At 31.4% G+C, this 19,896-nt stretch overlaps 1 protein-coding gene and 1 non-coding gene across 4 annotated transcripts in view; both read right to left on the bottom strand.

The window, feature by feature from the left end:
* The window catches only part of dachs (unconventional myosin-IXb-like dachs), a 70,175-nt gene that overhangs the window by 23,131 nt on the left and 27,148 nt on the right, over positions 1 to 19,896 (bottom strand). Inside the window, exon 1 of one of the 3 annotated variants that reach the window (XM_015523203.2) lies at positions 6,612 to 6,999. The exons of the other annotated variants lie outside the window; for them this stretch is intronic. Within the exon in view, the coding sequence (XP_015378689.2) occupies positions 6,612 to 6,702 (91 nt within the window). The 5' untranslated portion in view covers positions 6,703 to 6,999. Of the gene's footprint in view, positions 1 to 6,611; positions 7,000 to 19,896 lie in introns of those variants that run through there. 3 annotated transcript variants of the gene reach the window in all.
* Positions 16,637 to 16,768, bottom strand: LOC149056778 (U4 spliceosomal RNA). The gene has a single exon (XR_016191284.1). It is a non-coding gene; the product is annotated as a U4 spliceosomal RNA (small nuclear RNA).

The raw sequence follows: 19,896 nt of genomic DNA, 5'->3' as shown, positions 1-19,896 counted from the left end.
TAGTAGGTTACAAGTGGATTACTGTAATGAATGGAATTAAATTTGAATCCAATGATATTATATCATTATTGTATACAAGAAACGATTCTAAACAGAAACGGTTTATCTGCCTAGGATATTGTATTATAGATTATTGAAAATTGAAAATCTTAGATTTAAAAAGAACATTTTTTATGAATTTCTAGTATAAAATAATTTGCGAATTTTCGTGATTTTCACGTATCTTGTCAAAATTCAAACTTTGAATGCTTATAAAAAAATTGTACTATGTATGTCTTTTATTTTTCAACTGCTATTGTAACAATATGTTAGGAGCCTTGTATTAAATTTTAAAGCTATTTTACCCAACAAATAAATTTTTATCGATATTATTTAAAAAAAACTAATAATGATCGAAAATTTATTATGCCTATAAATAGTTCACCTTAAGTCAACATTTTTTGAAAATTACATGGTGGATAATGTAAACTTATATAAACATTCGGTGAAAATTTCATGTACCTATCTATTGTTCATTTGTTTTAAAGTTACATCAAAAACCAAAATCGATTTTGTCAAAAACTGATTGTGCGTAAAATTTCTGGTTTTTCCATTAATTTTTAGTTTGTAGGTATATACCAAATATTTAGAAAAATTTAAACTTTTTACTTTTGACCCCCCAAAGTATCATATTATTATAAATAATAAACTTAATATTAGAGTTTTAAACAATATTTAGCAAATTAACATAATAAGTAAGAAGACTTACTACAGATTAGAATAATATTTTTTTAGGTTTAGTCGAAAGTCAAAGAAAAAACAAAATTAGACGGATAACTAAATATTATAGATATGTGTCAATTTAGCCGTTCCCGCGAATGTACCATCGAGTGGTATGAGTGAAAAAGTTGATTAAACGGAAAATTCTAAATACTGATAACTAGTAATATCTGATATTACAATGTATGTATTTAAATCTATAGTGAAAAGATCACGTGTAACAACCAGTATTAGAATAATAATAATATTGTGTTTCTTTACTGTTGCGTGCTTTATCTGTCAACATTCAACGCAGAGTTAAAAAGACGTGAGGTAAAAGTAATAGTTTAGATTATGATATTATAATAATTATTTTAGTGTCAAGTAGTACTCGAATTGGCGGTGGGGTGGCAGGGAGACAGAGCTCTTATTTTTATATTTCAAGATCACCCGCCACTATACATAAATAATAATATAATTTTCATTAGGTACCTACCGTATAGGTACCAACGATTTTTTTGACTTAATACTTTTACAACGTGTTTTTATTTTTTCAAAAGATTTATTCAATAAGATATTTAAATTAAGCCGATAAATCATACGTATTTAAAATCAATTATTATTATGATACCGAAATCAATTTATTATTAATAAAATAATAACTATCATAAAATTATCAGTTTCGGACACCTATGAAATATAATTTTATAGATGGTTGTTTTTATATTTAATACAATATATAATTCATGTATATTCAATTGATTAAAATTATTATTTATATTTTATACTATAAATAATATTTTGATGAAATCTTGACCAAAGAACTCGTATATAATTTAATATATTCTTAAATAGTTAAAACTGAAGGGTGCCTATTAATTTGGTTATAGAGTGATAATAAATGTATCAAAATGAACACTAATTTATTCAAAAGTTATGTAGATTACTCGTATATTTTTTCTAACATCCTAAGTCGTGAGCATTAAATCGTAGATTTTACTGTCATAAAGGTACTCGGTGACAAAAATATAAAATACAATGTCCAAGGGCTCCCGCTTTCTGGCCTTTTTCGGTTAATATTAATTGTTTTATCACTTATAAAAAAAATATGTGCTATATTATCAAAGACTTTTAACTTCACCTACCCACTCTGGTTTATATTACTGCGGACGCCATTGACAATATCCGAAGTGTATGGTCTCGCGAACTCCCTTATATGTATTTATAAGTAATTATAACAGTCGCAAACAGGGGTTTAGAGCCTATATAGGCCACTGGAATCAATATAAAAAATGATCAATTCTTTATGTTTTCGATATTTTCAAAAAGGTGTATTGTATTGTCGAGAATACGACGACAATAACCGATTTTAATCATTGACATGACGCTTATCACAACTTCGATTGTATAGGAGTGAGTACCTAAACACCACGTCGGAATACTTGTTGGAACCACCATAAAAATTGTTTTCGCTCTACACTGCGGGGACTATACTTCTGCATAATAAAACAGTAATAAAGTGAATGTATAAACATACGTCCATAAAACAAAATGTCAAAATCATACGTTATAATAATACTATTAAATATTAATCGAGTGTCGTTGAAATTACTTAAAAATCCGATATTATAATCATTTGAAGACTAATGTATATGTATTCATAGAATTATAATACGAGCGAGTATATTAGCGAGTATATCAAGTATATTAGATAGATACCTATAAATACAATTTCAGGGCGATGTTTTTATTTCGATCCAACCGAGAAAACCCCTCCGGTCAACATGTCAATTCCATTTCGTCGGACCCGCGTGAGATTGAAAACCACTTACTGTACAGGTCTCCAGGTCACCCGCGTGTGTGTTTGTGTCTGTGTGAGCGTACCGAAAATGACTAATGAGCGACGTGTGTTCACTCGACTTGCGGTGTAAACTTGAAACGGTGTACACACGGGTATACACACAGTACATACACACACAAACACAAGCGTGAGGAAAGGAAGGGAAAAAAGAGTTATATTTTAATAATAATAAAACTGAAAAAACCTTGGGGCGGCCAAGAGGAGAATGGCCTCTGATTATAATGGTGATGATGAACCATGAACCTGAAGCCACGCTTATACTTATATATTATATATGAATATGTGTGTATAATGTATAATTTCGTTTGCTGCCGACGCTGCTGCTGACCTCTACCGAAAAACACATGTCACTTCTGAAAACACACTTCTTCTGATAATTAGACGTAAATACAATATTATATATTATTGATCACTGCAGTATACTGCAAGTTTTTGTAATGCATCACGTTATGCAAAATATGTGCACGAGAAAAGATGTCGTCCGTTAGTTTTTCTTCTGATTTAACACTATTTATATACAGGGTGATTCTCCGAGCAGACAACCCCTCTTTCCTCCTTAAAGAATGCTTTTATTCAAATGCTCATAATTTTTAGAATTTACAAAACACATCTAACGACCTTATTACTTATTAGATTTTTTAACCATTAATAAGTATCCATAAATGACATATGTGACATGGGTACATTATAGTTTATAAGGTTGTAGCGACTATACCGGGCTTTTTATAATGCAAATTGGTCAAGTGATAAATTATTTGAAGTACCTACTTTAATAGTTATTAAACTTTCCGTACCACGGTTTTTTTGTAATTTTATATAAACTAATTAAACATTTAATCTAATACTTATTACCTATATACAGCTATACTTGGAAAATTTTTACATTTTAATAAAATATGAATAAATTAATAATAATTACTATAACTATTTTCAAACCATCATTGTTCCATATAATAATGCTTAACATATTGTTATGGTTTTTTTTTTTATCATTTATGAGCATAACATTTAATAATTCAGAAACATTTTCAAAAAGAAATATTATTTTAAGTATACACAATCTGAATTCGAAAAAAAAAATCTATATTAAATGAAAAAAATTCACTCAGTGCATTCTACACTCAAAAACAAAACAGTACCTAATAATATGTTAATGAGATTGTGCGGGCAATACTATTATTCAATTCCTTGGATAGCATCTAGGATTCCGAAGACTATTTTGTTTCACAATAGGAAAAAAATGTTTTCAAAAACGTTAATTGATACTTTTTAAGATAATGCGAGTGTCTATTGTTTTAGTAATCACCCTGTATAAATAGTTTGAACATGAAAAAACATTTTAGCGCCAGTAATGATTTAAAAAAAAACAAGTTATCGGGTTTCGGATTGATAGAAGTATTGCCTGAACAACTCGTACACTCGTATACAATTAATGTGGGCACCTACCTATAATATTTACAGGTTGGCTGCACGCGTATCCGACGTAATATCAAATTATTATTCTTGCGCTGGCAGCTGCATAAATAATGTTGTGTTCTAAATATTACAATTTATATGGTATCTACATTTCAAACGCGGGCAGTCGAAATAGCGTTGAGATATGAAATCTAACGCGTCTCTAAGTCGCGCGTTCATATTGGAAAAACGAAAAACTATAAATATAATTAACGGTCGAAGATCAAGTAACTATCGATTCCTTCAGATGACAAGTGTACAAAACAATATAGTAAACGGGAGATTCAAAAATGCCACAAACTGGAAACATTAAGATTAATAATCATGATATATCGTTAAAAAAATATAAATAAATCAGCCCCTCTCCACGTTTTCAATGGATGGAAAAAGACCGAAGATTACGTGATGGAGTGATATATTTTTAACATTATAATTGTATACGATGTTTTTTAACACTGTAAATATTGTAAGTAGTTCTTGCTTGGTGGTTCAATTCTGCGTATAACCTGATATAGGTACCCAATATTATACCCTTCAGTACAATGAAAATTAATTTTAAAAACGAACTAAGTTCGTCAAAATAATTGTACGGCATATTCAGTTAATAACATTAAATTAAATATTAATGGTTCTATAGTACGTTTGTACAGGACGTAATTATAAATTTGCCTGTAAAACATTGTTATATCAAAACAGTGAATACCTCACCGTCTCTTAGAGTGGTAGAAATACACACTCAAGAGTCAAGAGAATTAAGACGTTCTGACACACAAAATGAAACTGTAATAATATATGTCGGAATTTCGGTCGTAAAACTAATATTTAAGAACCTTTGGTGTCGTAGTATATAAAAATACCGTCGGGTTTTTGGGGTCCTATTGTTGTGGGCGTGCAGCAAACCCGTGGACGGATGAGAAGGAAAAAATATGAAATAATATTATATGGTCAGCCATCGTTCGGGGTAGGACCTTGAGAACTATGGGACACATACACAAAAAAAAAACTAATAATCGATCCACACACAACACGTATACAAACACACACGCACATGCAAGTCGGGTATCGTGCTGCGTTACGGGACGTCGCGAGTCAAAGGAGCCGACGGACGACCGGTGTACCCGCCACTTCAGGCCCTTGTCGAGTGATTTATATACGAGCGGTTCTGCTCAATATAATATATATTATATATTGTGTGTAATATTGTAGTAATATAGCACTAGTAAGTCGTATCCTAAATACGGCCAGTCCTCGTTAGGTTAGGTTAGGTTATTTAATATTACGCATAATATTATAATGATGAGCAACAACCGACATGTACTCGGAAATCAGCGTGACTTTAACGTTTGTTTTATCGAGACGAAAAAAAAAAAGAAATCAAAATAGTGAACACGTAGATCCGGCAAACGACAACGACGCAAACCGTAGACCGGAGACGACCCGTATAAATAATATTATTTGCCCTCCAAACCGGACTTCTTAAAGGTCCCGTCCTTGAACAAAACCGCCGTCTGGACAGATGGAGAACACTATATAATATATCTAATATACATATTATAACGTACAAAATACGAGCATCTACCCATATTATATGAAATATAAAATATCGCCATTGATAAAATTACTTTTTTATATAGAATTTATGGTATTTTGTTTAAGGAAGTTTGTGCCACTCACTTAATATAGTTTTAAGTACTGGGATAAGTTCCTAACATCTGCAATTTTGCATCTTGTGCTTTCATGTGCCGTCATCACACTGAATTCGATAAATATAATGTAGTGATATTAAAATCGATATTTAATATTTTAATAACTCATTTTGGAGCATCCATCATATCCTGCCATTTTGGTAGAGTTTTGTGTTTCGTCAAAGTATTTTATAATAATATACTTATAACAAATCGTTTTCCACAATTTGCAGGTGCGTCAATGATAATAATGCTTTGTTAAAAATGTATGATCGTTTAAAAACTAATTTTGTTCTTGTATATAGTTTCCGTTGATTGATGTTTTGTTCTGTAGCATTTATTATCTTTAAACGCGTCAGAAAACCACACTCTTTATTCCTTGTTGTAGGGACAAACGTACATAATTTAAGACATAATTTTCAATGACGTGCCCTTTTCGTTTTTTAAATAAAAATTAAGGCACCTGTCGTGCCGCCCAGGTAAACGATGATATTGTTGTATAATAATTTCGTCTCTCATGGATAACGTTTTTTTTTTTACAAGTGTTTTCATTTCAACTTTTTTAAATGAACATGTGTACCTATTTTAAAATAGTCTACCACATACATACACGTGTCTGTAATTTATTCGAAGATAACACGGGTTGTAGGATTGGAGTTGCTAGTTTCTCGAAATGTTAATCAATACGACAATAATACACGATTAAGAGGAATAGTTGGCACATATTATTATAAGATAAATGATTGAAACTACAGAAAAACGCTAAATTTGATTTCACTGAGACTCGCGGTGACAATAATAATGGTAATAATAGTAACAATAACATTAATATCATCATAAAATGCGACAGTATCACGAAATTATATCGTTACCTTGCAACTTGATCTCGGTCTCCCAGAACTTTTGAAGCTCCGTGAAGTATTTATCGAGTATGAACACCTTGGAATGGCCCACGCTGGCCATCACACCCGAATCCGGCGACCTTGTATATACGGGTAAGTGTGTGTCTAAGGGACCTCGGTCATCGTCCGTCGCCAACAACTCATCGCGATTCCCGCCGCAATAATCACTTGCCCGAATTACGTGTTAATAAGTTTGTTTTGCGGCCCGACGAGAAGTCGCCGACTTCATTGCAAGTACTTACACCACACACACTCGACTGCACAAAAAAAATTACGCAAAATATTATACGCACGGACACGTCGGACGGACACAATCACACTCCGCGGCGGACGGACACGGACTGCGGCGGCCAGCGAGAGCTCGGGGCGGCGGCGACGGACCGACGACCGCGGGAGGATTCTTCAACTATCGAGCACCGGCGGCGGCGCTAACTATCGATAATATTATATGCGTACGGCGACGCTGGCGTGTCTAAAAGGTAGGCGGCAGATACGTACAACTGTTATAGGAAATCGGCGGCGGGCAGGTATATAAGGTAGGTACTCGGTCGTCGCGTTTCCATCCCAAGTCGTCTCCTGCTAGTTATTACTATACTGCGGTCCACGCTGCTCGCTATATTTTTACTGCTATACTCGGCCGACCGCGGGGTTAATCAAAATCAAGGTCATCCGTATACCGACTTTCTCGGTTTCATTCTTTTCGTTCATATTTTTCGTTTTTTCCGGAAACCGTTTTATTAGGCATAGTAAGTGCGCGTATAATGTACACGATGGTTACTGCAGTGTTATATGTAATGCACTTAAAGGCAATGCGGTTTACCGCGGAACACACCGCGATGTTGCGACTTTTGACCTCCATGACACCTTGATGGTGTGCGAATTAAATGATGTTATTATTTAAATACGAAAAACGTTATGTCCATTGTATCGACGTCATGCGTAGTTATAACGAGAAATACTATTTTTTAACAAAAAATTCCCATACTTAGATAACGGCCTTCGTGCGAGATATAGATACATTTTAGATATAATTACATAATAATAAAATCTGATCATAGCTGTACGAATCTAAAACAACAATGCAATGTGACAACAATTATTAAAGTGTTCGACGTTATCATATTATATTACAACGATATTTTATCATACGCACGTTATACTTTATGATATAATATATTATGTATTGTATTACTTGTAATTTGTATTATAAAATGATTATATTGGTTTCCTATATGCCTCCATTAAATTATGATATTAACCATTAATCGTTCTATAGTAGAAATGAATATATCAATAAACTGCATTTAAAACTATATAAAACATGCTATAAACTATGTAATGTTAATTTGTCTTAGAGGACGTGATACCTGCATTTGTTTTCTCCGTCTGCACATGTGCGTAACATAGCAAATTTTATGCTCAGCAGATCATTTTTAACTCCGTTAGTTAAAAAATTAGAGGGAATTGATCTCTTATAACATTTAAAGGTAAGAATATCATTTAGACGACCTCATGGGCTTTTTACTAAATTTTAATTTTGAAGCGAGTTATAAAATATATAAAATTATAAATATTTATACATCTTAAAATACTTATAACTCGCTTCAAAATTAAAATATATTAAAAAGCCCATGAGGTCGTCTAAATAATATTCTTACCTTTAAATTTTACAAGAGGTCAATTCATTCTAATTTTTGAACTAACGGAGTTAAACGTGATCTGCTGAGCATAAAATTTGCCATGTTACGCACTTGTAAGACGGAGACAACACATGCGGGTATCACGTCCTCGAAATTATTCAAATAAAATGACATGAGTATATAAAGACTATAGTAAAAAAGAAAACGCTCAATGAGTAACCAATAATATTATCAACTTTCAGGTTTCGATAGATGTTATCTACTAATCTACAATCTACGAGTTTATGAAATAGAAATATATAGAACCAATTAGGTATACTAATGGTTTAATAGTAGGTACCTATTATATGTTATACTATAACTAAATTGAATTCGGTAAAAAGAAAAATAATGTAACATATTTCATCAATTTATAGGCAATAAGACATTAAAGACGGTGTATGGAATATAAAAAATATGTTGGACAAATTTTTTTTATTATAAAATTAACAATTATTGTAATATTAACAGTACACCTACAAAATTTTGCAACGAATAGACCACCAGAACGATTGGTATAATTTAATCAATATATGAATGATAGATTGATAAATATATGGAAACCTAAAAACAGACAAAAGGTCACAAGGAATAGCAAAAACGCCAAACAGTATCAAATGAAAAATGACATGTAAAAACATTAATAATGTCGACTCCAATCACTTATGAATATTTTACCTATACTTATAACACTTATAGGTTATCTATAAATCTAGATAGTTTCAACAGCGATAACTTATTTATGAGATACATAATTATAATGCCACAGCAATAGTACAGCCGTACAGGTGAATATTACATTTCATACATTTTCGATATTAAAAAAGTCGTGATAACAAACAATGTAAAGAAACAACGGGATTTCTAGATCATCGAATACATACGTTTAACATTTAATTTATATTTTTCAGATGAATGTTTAGATGGAGAATAAAAACAAGTGCTCATGTAATATATATATTATTTTGCTTAAACAATTGATTGTTGAATAAATTACGTGTACCTATACAATTTTCAGAGTTTTTCAATTCAATAGTTTCCTATTTCGTATCTTCTAAACTGAATAATACAATTTGCACTATAATGAGTTTAAGTTTAAAAGATAATTATTGCGCGTATATATACGTAACACACCGCAAAGTCATATTCTTTAAACATCTATAATCTATATAGATTTAAAAAGCGGGTAAATGGGTATCGCTTTGCTATACATTGGGGGTGGGGTGGACCTCTGACTAGGCTAGGTTAAATTTGAATACAATGATAGTATCATTGTATAGTATACAATGTATACGAAAAACGATTCTGAACGGAGACGGTTTATCTGTCTAGGATATATTATAGATTATTAAAAATTTTCAAATCTTAGATTTAAAAAGAAAATTTTTTATGAATTTCTAGCTTAAAATAATTTGCGAATTTTCGTGATTTTTACGTATGTTGTCAAAATTTAAATTTAAATGCTTGTAAAAAAGAAATTGTGACTATATATTTCTTTTATTTTTCAACTGTAATTATAAAAATATGTTAGGAGCCTTGTATTAAATTTTCAAATCTTAGAATTAAAAAGAAATTTTTTTATGAATTTATAGCTTAAAATAATTTGTGAATTTTCGTGATTTTTATATAATATGTTGTCAAAACTCAAACTTCGAATGCTTTTAAAAAAAATTGGGACTATGTATTCCTTTTATTTTGCAACTGCTGTTGTAAAAATATGTTAGGAACCTTGTATTAAATTTTAAAATCTTAGAATTAAAAAGAAAAACTTTTATGAATTTCTATGTTCTATCTAAGATAATTTGAACATTGCCGTAATTTTTACGTATTTTGTCAAAATTCAAACTTTGAATGCTTATAAAAAAAATTGTGACTATGAATTTCTTTTATTTTTCAAATGCTATTGTAACAATATGTTAGGAGCCTTGTATTAAATTTTCAAATCTTAGATATAAAAGGAAAATACTTTATGCATTTCTAGCTTAAAATAATTTACAAATTATCATAACATGTATTTTTATAATTTTTTTATCACTATAAGAATAACTTATGAGGAACTTTGTATTAAATTTTCAAGTATTTTGATAGGGCCAAAAAAATTTTATCGACACTTCAAAAGAAAATTTTCAGAAAAATTGAAAATTTCAGTTGCCTATATTTCTATAAATATCTCAAAAAAAGTCAAAATAATTTGAAAATTAAACCATGTAAAGAAAATTCCAATCTAAATAACTGATAAAATTTTCAAGTATCTACGACTTTTTGACATTTTGAATAATTACAAATATTTTAAATCGTTTGAGGATAAATCGTTATCGTTACGCTATTTCATAAAAATTTTAAATTTTTCCTATAATGATGTTTCGAGTTTTCTCTATAGCTACTTGAAGGAAAACTAATAGAAAACTTAGTGTTGTATTTTTAATCCTTAGTTATAAACACAAAAAATTTTAAGATTTTTCAACATTTTTCGCATTTTCGACAGATTTCGTAAAAATTTGGACTATAAACGCTTATAAAAAAAAGTTGTGACTTACGATTTTTAAGTTTTTTTAGGTACAATAAGAACAAATCTTAAGGAACCTTGCATTAAATTTTCAAGTTTTTTTGATCATCCAGCATTTTTTTACCGGCACTTCAAAAAAAAAAATTTGTGAAAATTAAACTGTATATAGATAACACTAACATAAAAATTTGGGGAAAATTTCAAGTATTTACAGTGATTATATATTATTATTATTATATATTGGAAAATGTTTACTTTTATAATGCACCAAGGATATTCACTTTTACATCGGAAACCACCCCCAATGTTTGAAATTGAAGCAGTATTTCGGCTAGTTATGCTGTACACACACACACATCATTGTAAAATCAATACATTCATCACTTCGTTCAGAATATAAAATGAAATTGTATTAATACTTATATCTAATTGTAATTTTGAAATATCATTTAAACACCATCATGAAAATAATATATATGTATACATGGATTTTAATTATAACATATATGCATATAAATAATCAATCAACGTTGCGAAAACATTAATCGATTTCAATTTAATACGTTCAGAATCTAAAATTGCATTATTTATTGCATTATTTGTTTATTAAAATATATAATTAATAGAGTATTTCATGAAAAAAATAAAATGAATAAAACGTAAAAAATAAATACTTTGGTAAATAGAAAAGAGTTGCATAGATAAATATGTATGATTACTATATAATCTCACTTTGGTCTTCAACAATATTTCAGATTATACGTTATTAATTTTTGCTTCTGAATTCTGATAAAGAATAAGGTGTTTTTGGGGTGCATTTGGTGTGTTAATGTTATAAATGTTATAACTTATATTCCTAAATCATAATATATAAATATATAATGAATAGAGGTACATAGTAAATACAGTTTTTTCACAATATTGTATATTACCCATTCTGACAAGGTGGTTTTTTAAATTAGATTTATCCAATTATTTTGAACTTGTACGTATAAACTATATACACACATGTACATGCACATGCATCTATTTAAAATGTTAAAACGTATTATATAAATTCCACAGTATACATTACTCTGTTGCACGCGAAACCGTATATTTATTATACACAAATAGAGCAAACCAATAATTTACAACAATATATTATAATACGTTCGTTGTAAAGTACATAATGCGAGTCGGCAAATGCATTTATTATGATCGGCGGGCTCGTTTAAATAAGAAACTCCCGCGCAATAAATAACGAGAACGGAAAGCTCGAATAAATTTATCGAGATCTACCTATAAAATATTGAAATAACGATTCTCATTGATATTTTTTTTAACCAACAATCGTTGGAACAGAGCAGACAATAAAATAAAAAATAATTATAAATATATAACTTCATCAGCATGACGTGCCTATATAATATGTTAATAGCAATATAACATAATGTTATATAATTATATAAATATTATTTACAAAATGCGTTGAATAAATGAATAACAATATTATATTACGTCCTATTATATTATATTATTGCATGTTATTGCATGTGTTCTACACGTTATAGGTCGGCGACAAGCACAATTATTGAATGAACATTGTGTACGCAGTGCATATACTATGCACCGAAATCTTCGTGAAGATCCTTCAGGTCTTATACCTTTTAAAATGTTTACCTATATATGAATATAATATTATGAATGTAAAGAAATAAATTCCGTTTATTTATTAAAGTAAAACAGATAAAGAATTGTACTTAACAAATATATATAATTTAATAAACTACGTTTATGAATGAGAAGAGAATGTGTGATGTGTGTATTGTTATATTATGTGCACGGTGCGCATTACGGCATAAATAAAAAAGTAATCGAAAACGATTTCTAACACTAAAAAACGATTTAAATGTTAATTCAAACAACGCGATGGAAATATATGTTGTTTTATAGGGTTATGCCTATTTATCGTGCGTGAGTTATTCGCCGAATTGAAATGTATATATATATATTTATATATTATATATTATATTTAAAAATGTTTTCTGTAATCATAAAATCAAATCCTATATTGTTCATTTCCACGCACGTATATTTCAACCCGTACTAAACCCGAAGTACTTTGTATTGTACGAAATCGAATGGATATTTTCATTAAAATATTAATTTAGTTATTAAGTCTGCAGAGTTCTGTAAGTATACAATTTCACAATACTCATACCAACATAGGTATTATGTTATAATTATTGTTATATAATAATAATTGTCACGAGCATTTATGATACATATATATATTTATATATATATTGTTAAACGCATTGCAGATGTGTCGAACATTTGGCGCGCAACAATTTTGCGACAGATTTAATGTTTTTTCGTCGTTTCTTCCACTGCCGATATTATAGATTCGAATTTTTCACTCCGTTCATTGAATCGTTTCTCGTTTTTTCGTCTTGCAGCATAATCGCAGCGTGCATACCGATATGAGTCTGCTGCGGACAGACCTTTTCGGAGTGCATTAACGGACCTTTTATATATACATTCTACACAATAATATACTGAATTGCAGTTCCCCGCCCCCGAAAAAAGAAAACGAACGTTCGGTGGTGTAATAATAATAGTAATAATAATATATACGCGCAGAGTGCTGCATACGGGAAACATCGATGTTGCGCTCCAGAACAGCAGCGACGGCAGTAACTATATGGAGAGACGACATCGATGTTTTTCGTATCTGCCATTATATACACCTGTCCAGGGCCACACATACGCGCACCGTATACGAGATCACCCGACTCGTGTATATATACATATATATACCGTATACCTGTACACACGATGATATATAAATATATATACATACTCGTATATGCGGCGAATGGATGTAAGAATCGGTCCTGTGATGTTGCGGCAGAGGGGGAAGTTGGGAGGACGGTGGGGATGGCGGCGCACAGACTCCTATAGCCCGGTACGAAACAGGTTTTGAACAAACAAGAAATAAAACATAAAAAAAAAAATAATAAAAATAATAATGAGAAAGAGAACATAGCATAATACCTGCGCCTTGGGTATTTCTTCGAACTCTCTTTCACCTCTACCATGGGCCGCCGCCGTCGCCGCCTCCGTGACGGTACAACCGAATGGAGAAAAACACCTTATCTCCTCCCCACCGGCCTTTCCTTAATATTATATACATCGTGTGTGTGTGTGTGTGTGTTGTGTATACGCAGGGAATGTTTATACTCGTATAATAGGCATACACGAATATCGGATATACATTATGTGTATGGGTAGGTACGTCGTATGTATATATTATGTATATATATATATTATATATATAGTACGAGTAGCCGTATAATATAATACGACTGTTTTTACTGCACTGGAGGCTGTGGAGAGCCTCCGCAGAGAGAATTATCGACGTGCCACTATACTATACTATACTATACTATAATCATAATAATATAATGTAATATACGAGCAGCGGCCTACTGGGACGACTTAACGGTTTGTAGTCGCGACTTTCGACGCTGCAACCGCTGCGATTTATTCCTTCCGCGCGTACCGAACACCAACGACAGGATGATAGTCTTTGACGACGACTCATACATATTTTTTATCACTATTCCAGTTTAACCTCTCATCGGTTTAGGTAACCTGCACGATTGTACTTGGCCGTTTACTGGCCAAAATTAAAAAAGTATACTATAGATAAGCTCCTACTCAGTAGGTAGTGCAATTAGGAATTTGGATTGGGGGGGGGGATTTAAGCAAAATCTGTAAGCCTTGTACAGTAACCTACCCCACCGAATATAACATTTTAGCTGCAGTAAAACAAAAGTTTTGGGGAGATATATCCTCTTCGTCCCCCTTAATTACGCGCCTGTTCCTACTATTATTGTGTGTATATAAAATACAATGCGTAACCAAATATTTATAATTTTTTTTCATTGATTTTCAGCTATCCAAATTCTATCCAAATCAAAATCAAAAAAATGCGTAAGTTAGGTAGTGCTTCGAATTACGAAAATCGCGGGAAAATCTTTCCGACGGCGGTGTAAGTCGGATTTAAGCAAAGAGGTGATTATTATTATTTGAATATTATTATTGCCCGTGCGTCTACCGTCTCAGTAGCGAGGAAATCGTCGTATCGGTCGAGTCTCCTTCGAACAGAGAAACGGCTTCCGATCGGACGAGATAAATAATAAACACGACAAGTATAGAGAATAATATGCGTAGGTGCGGTTTACACGGTGTGAATAAAAATATTAAGTGTACGGCCAGCGAAATCCACCGATACGAAATTGATTTTCCGAAGACTCGCGATTATACACATTTTATTGTCACATAAATTAAGTTTTTGCACTCAGCCCGTCAGCCGTGGCCTATTCGTCACCTAATAATAATAATAATAATCAAATTGATGGATTAGATAGAAAAATTTCGTTTCGTTCCTCCCGAACGAACATCGCATAATGTTATATTGTGATATTATTATGTGCTTTCACAATGATAATAATTTCTCACTAATGCGAGCGCAATATATATTAAAATATTATATTATAAAACCCCATAATACGAGAAAACCGTTACGCGTCGGGTTGTTTAAAAAAATATTTATTTTTTTTTATATTCGCTGGCGTCGTCGTTATTATTATCATTATATTATAATATAATATGGTGTTATTAGTCATTATCATTATAATACGTCATATGTATTATAGGTACGTGCCCGGCGTACCTATAATGATGTATAATTAATATCATTATCCGTGTATTTCGAACACGCATATGTGCATAATAATATAATATAACAGGTGTTTCTTGCAGTATATTAAAATAATTTAATGTGTACGTTCGGTCGTACCAGTGTAATAAGGTTTAAGTAAATACCTATAAAACGCGACTCGTGCGACACGCGCACTACGAAAAGCAGTCTCATACGATCTGCCGATATTAAAGAACTCTAAAGTTCCAGCCGCACACATAACAATATAGGTATAGTGTAATATCGCGGACTTTTTTTTTTTTTTTAGAAAAGTCGATAATTTTAATTGAATATATCGTGTATAGATCCCAAACCAAAATCCGAACTTTTGCAATTCAACACCGCACATGGTAAAATATTACACTTGATCGTTTTTAGGTCTATACAACAGTGTTAATATAATATTATTATTGTTTTTATTCGTAAACTCCATCCTTATATTCTTTAGTCGCGATATTACTTGAAAGCGAAGAATATGAAATGAGTATTGAGGTGTTTTATTATTTGAAGACACGTAATCATTCAAATTATAAGACATATATAGGTAAACGGCGCATTTATATGCATTTCGTCTATAACAATAAAATGCAAAATGTATTATTTATGACGAATCGTTTCACCGCGAAGTATTATCGACGCATTTTATTGCAAACAGCGATGAAAAAATGGGTTTTTGATCGAGAATCGAATGACTGTTGCACGACATGAAAAAGTCGCGGAGATGGAGATGACCGCATTTCCTTCACACTTATCCCGATTGGAAATTTACGAATAGGTATACCGTAAACAGTTATCAATGATAAAGATTATAGAAAGCAATCGATCGTATCGTCCGCAGTCCACGTTTAATCACTCATCAATAAAATACGCACAAACCACAGTGATTTCCGTTGTCTATCTCTCAATCGGTCAGTCGGTGACTTCCGTGAGTGCTTATTATTAAATAGCGCGGTGTCTGATTAGCGTCGTTTGACCACGTCGTCGATCACGAGATTATTTACAATTATTTCTTTCATCTTCCAATTTCTCTACCAACCCAATCCGTGTAAAATATAATAAAACAAATAGTTAAGCAGATATTCCACTACTGCAGCAGCGTCATTTCATATAGTATATGAAACATGTTTTCAACTAGCAATAATCGCACCTAGGATGAACCTCATTGGTTATGATATCACTACTGCGCAAAACTAATGAAATACGTTAATCGTACGTATATTTCAACATTAAAATTATTAACAACCCGAACAAGAGTTAACGTTTTCACCCCCGTAAGTGAATACAAAGTGACAGATTATTCCGGGAACAAAAACTTCTCCAAAGATAAAGGGGCCTGGTGCTCGATATCCTGACTTCGAAGATCAATACCACGAAATAAATATAAATTATAAATATACAATTATATTATACAGCATAGTTTTTGTTCTATTAAAAATATATAATACTACGTTACCGGGTTAAGATGTACAATAATAATTATGAAGACACATCTGCAGAGGAGGCGTGAGAGTAGTGAAGTTTTAGCACCTGTATCTCGAAATCATAATTTTATGAAATGGTACATAATACATTACATTGTATAGTAAACATCATATACTGTACCATTGCAGGTGCGTTTATTTGAATAACAATTCGTTAATAACAGTACAGTTGGTCAGTGATATTGCTTCGCGCGGCATACGGCTAGTAGACCCCAGACACCTAATATACATATTACATGGTATAATATATTAAGAAGCACACGAAATACACCCAAACACTGCAGCCCACTGAAATACAAAGAGATTCACCATTCTCAACCATTAGAGGCGTGCTTAGGATTTTTTATGGGGGGAAAGATGGTTGACTTCATATTTTTTAATAGATCAATTTAATAGGTAATATAAAATATAGGTGTTATACATAATATTACTTATACTATTATACAATATATACATAATTACCATGTTGGTGGAGTTCAAATCCCGTGAACCCCACTTGACCACGCCTCTGCCAACCATGTATACATCCCCATTTTTTTACATTGATATAATATGGATATTTTATTTAAATTCTAGTGTTTGGAATTTATGATTACACTTGAAAATTATATTTAGAATATTAAAATTTTTTGAATTTTAATATGAACTTGAATAAAAACAGCCTTTTTTTACTGAGTAAAATATTAAGCAGAGCATTTTTTTTTTAGTTATGATATACGAACCTGCAAATTAATAAATGTTTAGAATTTTAGTTAATTTTCTAATGTTTATATAATTCGGGTTTAAAACAAGAAGTTTCTGAGTTATTAAACTTTAAGAACCAACAAAGAATAAAAGTTTGTGATAATAGGTTTGATAATTTAATAAATATTAATATTTAAAATATATTGAAAGCTAGTTGATGATTTTAACGTTATAGAAACTATTAAATAGTACTATCAATGAATAAGAGTTATTTATTACAATAATTTGTAAAAATGTTCGGATAGTATCATAAGTAGGTACTCATATAAACTCCGTAAACTCACCTTGACTCAACATAACAAATATTTTTAACGCCTCCATGTAAAACAATTTATTTTAAATGATTATGTTATTATTATTATTTATTAGTATAACAACATAAAGTTTGTTTACTCACAGTAACTTATCGTTTAAATTCCGATTTAGATACATAAACAATTAAAAACAAATCTTCTGTTGAAACAATTTATGTAGTAAAAGAAGATGGTAAGATATTAATTTGAAAAAAAATTCTACAAAAATTCTTAATATGATATGATTTAAAAAAACCTAAAAACTTTAAGAACTATAGGCATTTGAATAAACGCATCATTATTAAGGGATAAAACGGACGGTTCGCAAATATGGCGAATCCCACTGCAGTATAATATATATAATGGGTTAGTTATATTATATTAAATCATTATACGATGTTTAAAAGGTCGAACCCAGGATTCTGAGTTAACTTGTCACACCCGGCGCAATAACATATATGAGCATTATACCGTCACATAATATTATAATGATGCATACAGGTGGTAATTTAATTCTTCCGACATCATCGACTGCTGTGATAATACGTATAATATTATTGTTTCAGAACATAATATTATCGTCGTGCGTGCCCGCGGTTCACGTTTTAAAGAACGAATAACGACGATAAATAAAAAAAGGCCACCCGCTGTTTACGCATTTTAATGTTATGAATAATATTATATCGTGTACGTGAGTGTACACTGTACAGTATGTGTAGGTAATAGGTACTTATTCCTGTTATTTCTCGGCCTCGCGATCTCCCATCATCTCCGCCGTCGTCGGAAATAAAAAGTCATCATGTGTTATCAATGTACGTGGCCGAACGGTTAGGAGAGAGGTAGGTAATATACGGGATATACCTAATATATACGATATACATATAGTATTGTAAGAATCCCTACGAAATGTTTATGTGTCGATTTTCTAGAAGAGACCATCATACCGATAACCGATATACTAAACATCATCAAATTCTGATCATAAAATGTGTTTCTCAGACATCAATAATCCTAAACTGCAGAACACTAACATTATAGAATCTATGGATTATTCACACCATAGGTATATATATATGTATATAATCAAACATGTTTTGACTGGCTTACTGATTGACCAACAGAGCCTAAATTTATTATGATGGCTATAGAAACTTGACATTTCCATTGTACCTTCGTACCACCACGAAAGAGATCACTTAGGAAGGATTTTTCAAAATTCGCATTTTAAAGAGGTTAGGTACCTAACCTAACCGTACTAACTGTATTGTGTTCATTAACTAAGTACGCAACATCTAGCCCAGTGGCGTACCCAGAATTTTTGAATGGGGGGGGGGGGGCTAAATCTATATCGGTATTCGGTACTATAATAAACGTAACGTTTATGTTTTACTTATATACTGTAGGTCATTGTTACTAAAGATAATACGTTGTATTCAATACCGTTTTTTAGAAATATCATGGTTTGTACTGTCTTTTATAATATAAAATATATTCCAAAACACGGTCAATGAGGGGGGGGGGGCTGAAGCCCCCTAAGCCCCCCCCCCCCTGGGTACGCTACTGATCTAGCCTATCTATAGCATCTTATTTTTTTTTCTAATGGTTAAACCATAATAATAATAATAATAATAATAAGTAATGATACAACTACGGACTATTCATTACGCGTATGATTAACTGTAATGTATAACATTTAATAACAATATGCTACCTGTATACTCCACCGATATAATATGATATACCTATTACATCCGCACTCGTTTCATATATATTTATTTGCGCGTTTTAAATACGTTTACACA

Source organism: Diuraphis noxia, unplaced genomic scaffold, assembly GCF_037042655.1.
Source record: "Diuraphis noxia isolate RWA-SAM2 unplaced genomic scaffold, SU_Dnox_SAM2 contig0003, whole genome shotgun sequence".
NCBI classification, from domain to species: domain Eukaryota; kingdom Metazoa; phylum Arthropoda; class Insecta; order Hemiptera; family Aphididae; genus Diuraphis; species Diuraphis noxia.
Note: the sequence above shows the minus strand (reverse complement) of the source record. Positions and strands in the feature narration are given on the sequence as shown.